At 42.9% G+C, this 10347-nt stretch overlaps 1 protein-coding gene across 2 annotated transcripts; it reads left to right on the top strand.

Annotated features, from left to right (window-relative positions):
- Nucleotides 1–811: 811 nt before the first annotated feature.
- On the top strand, nt 812–10129 carry LOC109914391 (zinc finger protein 418-like). Of its 2 annotated transcripts, none has more exons than XM_048619366.1 (2): nt 812–863; nt 3443–10129. In XM_048619366.1, exon 2 carries the CDS (start codon nt 3547–3549, stop codon nt 4666–4668), a length of 1122 nt encoding a protein of 373 aa, XP_048475323.1. In that variant the 5' UTR covers nt 812–863; nt 3443–3546; the 3' UTR covers nt 4669–10129. The 2 variants fall into 2 exon arrangements, with proteins under 2 accessions (XP_048475323.1, XP_048475324.1); XM_048619367.1 differs by lacking the exon at nt 812–863 and adding an exon at nt 931–1030.
- Nucleotides 10130–10347: the final 218 nt, after the last annotated feature.

Here is a 10347-nt window from a genome sequence, read left to right as displayed (position 1 = left end):
CATTCCCCTCCATTCCCCTCCATTCAAGGTACCAAACAGACCTTCCACATTAGAGAGGGATTCACCTTCACTAACCCTAACCCTAACTTCTCTACATTGGTGAGACCAAGTGGATGCTTGGAGACCATTTTGTAGAGCACCTGAGCTCTGTTCAAGACAAAGGACAACATCTTACGATCGCGAACCATTTCAACTCCCCCTCCCACTCCCTGGGTGACATGTCCATCCTGGACATCCTCCAGAGTCACAATGACACCACCCGCAAACTGGAGGAGCAGCACCTCATATTCCATCTTGGGAGCCTACAGCCCAATGGCCTAAATGTGGATTTTACCAGTTTCAAAATCTCCCCACCCGTCTGGTTCATCCCATGACCAACCCTCTCTCTCATCCTCGCCTCCTTGACCTGACACAACCTGTCCATCTTCTCTCCCACTGATCTGCCCCTCCCACCTCACTGACCAATCCCAACCTTCTGAAGAAGGGTCTAGGCCCGAAACATCAGTTTTCCTGCTCCTCTGATGCTACTTGGCCTGCTGTGTTCATCCAGCTCTACACCTTGTTACCTCCTAGCCCCATCCCTCCTCTCCGTTTATTTCTGAGCTCCCTTCCCCTCTACATTTCTGAAGAAGAGTCTCGACCCAAAACCTCAAATTTCTTGCTCCTCTGATACTGCCTGGCCTGCCGTGTTTTTCCAGCATCTGCAGTTCTGACTGCCCTGAGGACATTGTGCTCTCACTGTCGAGATGCGCGCACGCGCAGTGGTCACTGTGATTGGAGCATGCGCTGTACATAGCTGGGCTGACACATGCGCTGTGTGAGATCTCTCCTGCAGGCGTGTGATCATGTCGGCTCCGTAAATGGTGAGGAAAAAACAGATTTAGGAGGGTCCTGGAGGGGTCTGTGTGGGTAGGGAGGCTTCATAAACATAAACTGTAGACATAAAACTCTAAATAAGGGACTCCCGGTTCCGCATTGATGGCGAGTGGGCTGGAAGCTGCGAGGCCGCGTCCCTCGGCGAAAGGCTCAGGTAACGGCCGCCATCTTTGTAGGGGGAAAGGGGCATCAGGGCGCATGCGCGGTCATACTGGACCAGGAGAGAAAATGTTGTGACTGTCTCTCTTGAACTGACGGGGATGGAGTTTACAGATGTGTGGAGGGGAGCATCTACACGCAGCAAACTCACACCAAATGAAATTGTAGACAGACAGAGAATGCACGAAATCTCAATGCTGGTAGCATCAAGAGCAGATGACAAGAGTAACTGAACTGGAAATGTTAATTCTATGATTCCTTGACAGATGCTGCTGGACATGCGAAGTTTCTGCAGCGTTTTCTGTTTTCATTTCAGTTTTCTGGCATTTACAGTGTTTGTTTTTATTCAGGAATACTGTTTCTCTCATCTGAACTTCTACCCTGAACTCACCCTGAAGTTCTTTTAAATTTCATTTTACAGACTATTAGAAAACGGGGGATCAACAGCTGGGGAACTCAAATTAAATGGAAAATCCAGATCTGATAGGGTCACTTAATTCATCAGGATCTGATTATCATCAAGCGTTCAATTTGGTAGGAAAAGATTTGACACTTCTAACTGTGGGCAAACATTTCAGCTGCGAGTAAGGGTAATTAATTCGTAAAAACCCAATGTCAATAGGGTATGAATGGATCTGATCTGGATAAATTGGAATCAAATCTAAACAATGATCTGCCTTTAAAGAAGAAATACTGCTGACACAGTCATGGTACAAATTTTTCTACTGTTGCATAAGACAGTTGACATTCAAGGGTTAATTCAGAACCTATGGTATAGTCCCATGCACTGAGTTATAGATGACTGTCTCTGAGCAGTGCCAGTCGGTTTCTCATTTCTTGTTCAGTTGTTCATTCAATGTTACAAAGCCATGTAGCCCTTACCAATTTAGTATGTCTCAAGAGTTAACAATGCTTGTCGCCAAGCATGAATGTTTAACCTGTTAATTTTACTGTTATGAAACAAATTACCTTGTTATTTAAGTAACACCTCTTTTGCCAGACTTATTAGTTCACCAATTAATGTTAGCAAGTAGAATAATTTAGAAGGTGGGTTAGTGTCAGCATTTCTACACAAAGAAGATCCTAGGAGGACCAAGTGTCACCTGCAGGCATAAATTGCAACATGCACAAAGAGAAAGTTAGAGAAAACAAATCCAGAGCACCCAACATGGCAAAACAAAGAAATTAAGATGAAGGAGAAAAGAATGCTTGTGACAGATGTGAGGTTGGACTAGAACCAGGTGAAATTTAGAAATTTCAAGGGGAACTGAATGAGCAAATTAGAGAGGCAAAGTGAGAGGATGAGCAGAAAGAGGAAGGAAAAATCGAAGGCTTATCGATTCAGGTCTGTCAGCATGTAAATTGTAAATATGGTAAATGAGAAGAGAAGCCAATTAGGAATTGAAAATTTGATTTACACCTGGAGGCAGAGAGTTATTAAATCCAGATTGTTCACTGAGAAAGTTGATGCGATGCTGGCCATAGTGAAAGTGGAAGACATTGAGACACTTCACATGTTTAAAATTGACAAGAAAGAGGCATCAGATAGGATGTTTGTCAATGTTAGTAAGGATTCAGGACCAGATGACACATATCCATGGATTACTGAGGGAAGTGAGTGTAGACATTCAGGAGGCAGTTCGATCCCCCTAAGACCCATGATGGGTGGTGTCAAAGACCTGTTGAAGTTCAAATGTTACATCCTTGTTCTAAAATTTAGTAAAGATAAGCTGAACAATAACAGATCAGTCAGTTCACTTTGGTGGTGAAGGGTACAGAACCAATGGTTCAGGACAAAATGAACAGTCGCTTGAGCAAATTTAGTTGAATTACGAAAAGCCACCATTGCCTTGTTGTTTGACAAAATGTGTTTTACTACCTTGCTTACATTTTTGTTATGGTAACAAAGAGCGTTGTTACAGTTAATGTTATTGATGTACTTCAGATGGACTTCCAAAATGCATTTGAGCAAATGTTGTGCAATAGGCTCGAGAAGGAGGTTAGAGCTTCATGGAATAACTGGAACAGTAGCAACTTGAAGATGAACCTGACTGATAGACAGGAGAAAGATATTTTTCTGACTGCAGGAAGCTTCATCGTGGAGTTCCCTAGGGAGTGCTGTTAGGAATTCTACTTTTCCTCATTTACATAAACAATTTAGATCATAGCATAATTTCAAAACCTATAGAGTCTTCCATGTGTCCAGACCAGTAGCAGGTTCCCTTCTCTGAAGGCTATCAATGAACCAGTTAGGTATTTGTGACAATCCAGCAGCTTTCATAGTCACTTTTTCTACTTTCCAGCCCCACAAATGACCAGATTCATTCAGCTGTGTTTCGCAGCCTGCCTTTGTGATTTTGTGTGCTCTCTCTCACTCTGTTTATTCTGTTTTAAATCAACTTCACAGGATGTTAGAAGCAACTGCAATAAGGAAACTGAAACCAATCATTACATCAGGATCAGACAGATGTGCCCTATTTACCACAACCTGAATAGCAACAGATTTTGAACATGGAAGGGAAAAGCACTGTTCACACTGGACAGAAACCGTGGAAATGTGGAGATTGTGGAGAAGGATTCCGTTACTTGTCTGTGCTGGAAATTCATCGCCGCAGTCACACTGGGGAGAGACCATTCACCTGCACGGAGTGTGGGAAAGGATTCACTCGATCGTCCATCTTGCTGAAACACCAGCGAGTTCACACTGGGGAGAGACCTTTTAAATGCCCAGTTTGTGGGATGTGCTATAAAAGCTCCAGCAATTTAATGGCCCATCTACGTGTTCACAGTGATGAGAGACCTTTTCAATGCCTGGACTGTGGAAAATGCTATAAAGGTTCTGGGGATCTGATGCGCCATCAACATATTCACACTGAGGAGAGGCCTTTTAAATGTCCAAACTGCGGGAAGTGCTATAAAAGTCCAAGGGCACTGATGAACCATCAACAAGTTCACACTGAGGAGAGACCTTTTGAATGCCTAGACTGTGGCAAATGCTTTAAAACTTCCAGCAATCTGATCTCCCATCGACGTGTTCACACTGATGAGAGGCCTTTTGGATGCACAGACTGCGGGAAATGCTTTAAAAGTTCCAGAGATTTGATGAACCATCAACGTGTTCATTCTGATGACAAACCTTTTAAATGTTCAGATTGTGGAAATTGCTTTAAAAGTTCTGGGGAACTGATGTCCCACCAACGTGTTCACACTAATGAGAAACCTTTTAAATGTTTGGATTGTGGGAAGTGCTATAAAAGTTCTGGAGAGCTGACTTCTCATCAACGTGTTCACACTGAGGAGAGACAGTTCACGTGTTCTCACTGTGGGACCGGATTCAGACGATTATTTGATCTCACTGAGCACCGGCGAATTCACACTGGGGAGAGGCCATTCATCTGTTCCATATGTGGGAAGGAATTCACTCGGTCCTGTCGCCTTGTGGCACATCAGCGAGTTCACACTGAGGAGAGACCTTTCAGGTGCTCTTACTGTGGGTCTGGGTTCAGGCAATCGTCTCATCTCACTGCACACCAGAGAGTTCACACGGGGGAGAGGCCATTTGCCTGCACTGAATGTGGGAAGAGATTCACTCGGACTTGTAACCTACTGAGACACCAGCGAGTTCACAAGTGATTTCAGGAGTTGGATTTTACTGCTAGTTACTTCCAGGACTGAACCCAGTACATTGGTTTCCTTTTCTCCTGATTTTAACAAATTCATCATATTTTTTGCTGCTACCACCCTGAATAAAATTCAACAGAATCGGTTTTGTGTTAAACACATAATGTGTTGACACTTGTTACTATCTCTAATGCAATTTAGGTACTTTTGTAGAAATTTCCCTTTCCCTGTCTCCTCTGGATTCATCTTCAACTTGTGTGGGTTTTGCGCTGACAATGAGCTTTTAGTTCAGATGGAGAACAAATTTCCCATGTACTGTTGCCATATTTCCATGGTTTCACGTTGGTACGAGTGACTTTGTGTTTATGGAGGCTTCATGATCATTTGAAGCATCGTGTAGGCATGTAAGAGTCCGCTAGCAGCGGCAGGGTAGGAAGCCTTCAGCCTCCTGGGGAAAAGTAGCTCTGTTGATCCACATCGACACTGTTTTAGAATTATTCAACCATTCAATAATTCTAAGATGAATTTAAGCTGTGAATGTTTTGAAGGGGCATCATCAGGCACCAAGTTCTTGAGAGAAATTTTGCAGTGAATCAAATAGTATTTTCTAACCCATCTATATTCATCCCAAAATTGGAACTGCAGTGTTTCTGCTATCTGCCTGTGTCTCAATTAGACAGTGTAGTAAGTCATTTTAATATCGAACAGAGTTTGTTATTTTGCATGAATATTAATCTGAATTGAACATTGGATAATCGTGTCGCATGGAGAAGTACAATGCATTTTTCTGATTTTGATACCATACTGTACGGTCATTATTATTGTGTAGAGTTCAAATACTTTAGAAATGATCTTCCTTTCATCATAAGGTCAGAATTGTGGAGGCTTGCTGATGATTACACAATGTTGAGTACCACTTGTGACTCCTCAGAAACTGAAGCGGCCCTTGTTCAAATGCAACAAGATCTGCTCAATGTTCCAGGATTGGGCTTGACAAGTAGCAAGTTACATTCACACCACACAAATGCCAGGCTATGACCATGACCAATAAAAGACTATCTCCCCACTGTCCATTGCCATTCAAGATTGTTACCATTACTGAATCCTCCACTATCAACATCCTGGGAGTTGCTACTGACAAGAAACTCAATTCAACTAGCCATTTAAACACAGTGACGACAAAAGCACGTCAGAGGCTCGAAAAATTGCTGTGAGTAACTCATCAACTGAATCCCCAAATCCTGTCCATCATCTATAGGGCACAAGTCAGGAGTGTCTTGGAATACTCCCCACTTAGCTGGATGGGTGCAGCTCCAGCAACACTCGAGGCTTAACACTGTCCAGGACAAATCAGCTGCTTGATTAGCACAGTCACAAACATCCACTCACTCCACCACCAACGCTCAGTAGCAACAGTGGGTACTATCTACAAGGTGCACCACAGAAATTCTCCACATGATTATTTCCATCTAGAAGGATAAGGACAGCAGATACATGGGAACACCACCACCTGCAAGTTCACCTCCAAGCCATTCACCAAGCGGCTTACCACCACCTTCTCAAGGGCAATGACAGACGAGCAGTAAAAGGTGGTCAATAGGTCACGCTCATAACCCATGAAAGAATAAAAAATGTTACCATTATGTTAGATTAGTGGCAATGTAAAAGTATATTCAGCATTGATAAAACCTACCCCTGGAAGGATATAATCATTAAAATACAGTAAGTTTTCCCTCTGGAAAGCTGCTAGTGTGTTTAGTTTTGCACTGACAGGTCTTGTACAATTTAGCTCTTGCTTCGAATAATTATTTATTTTTATTTTTTGCTGAGATGTGTCTGGTTCTGCCAAGGCCAATATTTGTTGCTCATCTCTCGTTTCCATTGAGGAAGGTGGAGCTGGACCCAACACTTCTCCTTGTAGCACACTGTTAGTTACAGGTTGCCAGTCTGAATAATATCCTTCTATTACCATCCTTTGTCTCCTACTTTCAATCCAATTTCAGATCTGATTGGCAAGCTCTCCCGGGATCCCGTGTGATCTAATGTTATTGACCAGTCTACCATGGGGAACCTTGTCCAAAGCCTTACTAGAGTCCATGCAGACAATGTCTTTTGCTCTGCCTTCATCTGTCTTCTCGATCATCTCTTCAAAAACTCAGACAAGTTAGTGAGACACGATTTTCCATGCAGAAAGCCATGTTGACTATCCCCAGTTAGTCATTGCCTTTCTGAATGTATGCAGACCCTCTCTCTGAATTCCCTTCAACAACTTATCCACCACTGATGTCAGGCTCACCGGTCTATAGTTCCCTGGCTTTTCCTTGCAGCCTTTCTTAAATAATGACACAATATTAGCCACCCTCCTGTCTTTTGGCACCTCACCGTGCTACAATAGCTACAACATCATAGTTACGTGCACTAATCCAACCTCTGAATTGATCTGCCTTACCTGTCATAGTCCTCATATTAGAACAAATGTCCTACGGACAGTCAGTCCGGTTGTGTTCAGTAACTTCTCCCTGTCTGTTCTTCCTCTCAGTGTTACTGGCCTTCGTCTGTAACTTCTCCTCAGTCATTTCATTTGTTGATCTACAGCTTTGGTTCCTACCCCCAAGCTGTGCTTGTTTAAACCCTCCTGAGTGACAGTAGCCAACCTCTGTGCCAGGATATTGGTGTCCCTCCAGTTCAGGTGCAACACATCCTTCTTGGACAGGCCCCACCTACCACGGAAGACATCCTACAGATCCACATACCTGAAGGTCTCCCTCCTACGCCAGCTCTTTATGTACACATGTAACTGTATTATTTCCCTATTCATAGCCTCATTGGCATGTGGCACAGGGAGTAATCCTGAAATTATAACCATAGTGGTCCTGCTTTTCAGCTTACTACCTAACTCCCTGAACTCCCTTTTCAGGATCTCGTCACTGTTCCTGCCTATGATGTTAGTGCCAATAGGTACCCTGGCCTCTAGCTACTCACCATGCCTTTTGAGAATGTCCTGTGCCTGCTCAGAACATCCTTTTCCCTGGCACTAGGGAGGCAGCATGCCATCCTGGAATCTCTTTTGCAGCTACAGAAACATCTACCTGTGCCCCTGATTGTGGAGTTCCCTATTACTACTTACCTACTGAACTTTGGCCCTCCCTATTGTACAAGACAGCCAGCCGTCGTGGCAGCACTCTTGCTGCAGCTGTTGCCACCCCCGATAAGCACTCTCCTCACTCAACAGTATCCAAAGCAGGGTATTTGTTAGAGTGGACAACAGCCACGGTGGACTCCTGCATACCTGAGTGCCCCTTCTAGCAGGCACCCTTCAATTTGCCTATACTTACAGTGTGACCACATCTATAAATCTCCTGTTTATGGCACTTTCTGCCTCTTGCATGCCCCTAAGTGTACCAACCTTCCACTCCAACTGACCAATGCAGTCTTACAGGAGCTGCAGTTAGACACACTTCCTGCAGATGTAGCCATCAGGGGACGTTTGAACTGTCTTTGATTTTCCAGATTCTGCAGGAGAAGTATACGATGACACAGCTGCCAGTTTTACTCTCCAGCAATGATTTAATTAAAAATGCATTTCTATTAAATAAATTTACAGCTAATTATCTGGTCCCTAGTGATTAATTCTCACTGCAAAAGACTAACACATTCTCTCACACTTACACACTCCTCTCACAGTTATGAACCCCTCATTTGTACAAACACCTCCTCTCAGATACTAACATGCAAATATGAACTCTCACTTACCCTTACACACTGTCAAACTCACTCTTAGACAAACTATTATGCACACACACACTCTCTCGCTCTCACATTCACACACACGCAGGGAACCTTGTTGAAAGCCTTGCCAGAGTCTGTGTGGACAACATCTCTTGCTCTGCCTTCACCTATCTTCTTGATCATCTCTTCAAAAACTCAGTCAAGTTAGTGAGACATGATTTTCCACACAGAAAGCCACATTGACTATCCCTAATCAGTCATTGCCTTTCCCAATGCATGCAGACCCTCTCTGTCAGAATTCCCTTCAACAACTTACCCACCACTGATTTCAGGCTCACTGGTCTATAGTTCCCTGGCTTTTCCTTGCAACCTTACTTAAATAATGGCACAACATTAGCCACCCTCCTGTCTTTTGGCACCTCACCCTTGGCACTCCTAAATGTTAAGATCCCAGTCTTGTCCCTCTCTCAACCAAGTCACTGAAATAGCAACAACATCATAGTTATGTGCACTAATCCAAGCTCTAAATTTACCTGCCTTACCCGTCATACTCCTCATATTAAAATGAACGCTCACACACTAACAAGCTATCTCTGACAAATTGTCACTCAAACACACACACTCAAAAACTAACACACTGTCACTTTCTCTCTCAGAACGCACTCAAACACTCTCTAACACTCACTTTGCCTCATTCACAGACAATACAACACTGCTAAACACACTCTCAGGCAACTCTTACTCACTGACAGTATCACATAATTAGACACATAAATGCTGTAACTGCTGTTCCCAATGTGTAGAAGAATGATCCTCATATTCCCACTTTCTGGAGACAAACAGAACATTGCAAAAGATTCAGGGGCATTATGAGGACACGTTATCTTTGAAGAAAGTCATTCTGAAGTGAAATGAACTGTTTGATAGGGAGCTAGAACAGTTTGAATCTTATTTTTAAATGTGAACATATGCAGTACTTGTGGGGAGAATAGGGGAGTGGGATTAACTGAATCATTCTGTTCAGAGCCGGCAGTGTTCCTGGAAACTGAAAAGATTTCTCTTGTGACTGATGAATGCCAGTGCTGTGGGAGATATTTGCAATCATTGCAGCAGGTGTTGAAATTTCAGTCTATCGCATTCCAGGACTTTGAGACAAAAAAGCTAGATGCTGCAACAAATGCAGAGTTTGCAACAAAGATTGAATGTTTGCAAGATGTTGACAACAGTTAAACTGGAATGAAAATAATATTAACGTGGCAACAGACATTAAATTATGAATAAATATTGCATAGACCTTTATATGTGGCTGTGTGTATAATGTGTGTGCATCTCTAACTACATCTGCATATGTATCTCTATGTGTTCATATGTGTGTTCTAAGTCTCTGTGTATGCATTTGTATATCTGCTTGCATCTCTGTTTGCAATAAGAGATGTGTGTCTCTTTGTTTCCATATATACATTTGTATCGATGTCCCTTTATGTTGTGATGAAGCTGTAGATTTAAGAGGATGTTTTGCCCTGTTTTCTTTTAAGAGCGAGGTTGAACAAGAAGTGATGAGCTGCCTGCTGAAGACTACTTGAGTAAACAGCTCGGGAGGACTGGGGGTTCTTTTTGGTGCAGCCCAAATAGATGTGCCCAGCTGTCATAGGTCAGGATTTCTGCATAGCATCATAAGCTATTTGGGGCTCAACCAAGTTGGAAGCTTCAGTGAATGTCTCCTGGCTGCTACACTCTGAATGTGTTTTTTTTTCTCCCTCCTGGGTGAGAGAACTGCATGTGAGAATCTGTGTCTGAATTTTCTTTTTACCAAGGGGTCTGTTTATGGGATGTTACTACATTGGAACAGTTAATTAGTAATAGCTACTGTATCTGTTATTCTGTTAAGTTTTCCAATAGAGTTAAGTTATTCCAAAATTCTTTTTCTTGGTTATGTTTTAACTATGGTGTTTAAATAAATTG

This window comes from Rhincodon typus, chromosome 42 (genome assembly GCF_021869965.1).
Source record: "Rhincodon typus isolate 14 chromosome 42, sRhiTyp1.1, whole genome shotgun sequence".
NCBI classification, from domain to species: Eukaryota; Metazoa; Chordata; class Chondrichthyes; order Orectolobiformes; family Rhincodontidae; genus Rhincodon; species Rhincodon typus.
Note: the sequence above shows the minus strand (reverse complement) of the source record. Positions and strands in the feature narration are given on the sequence as shown.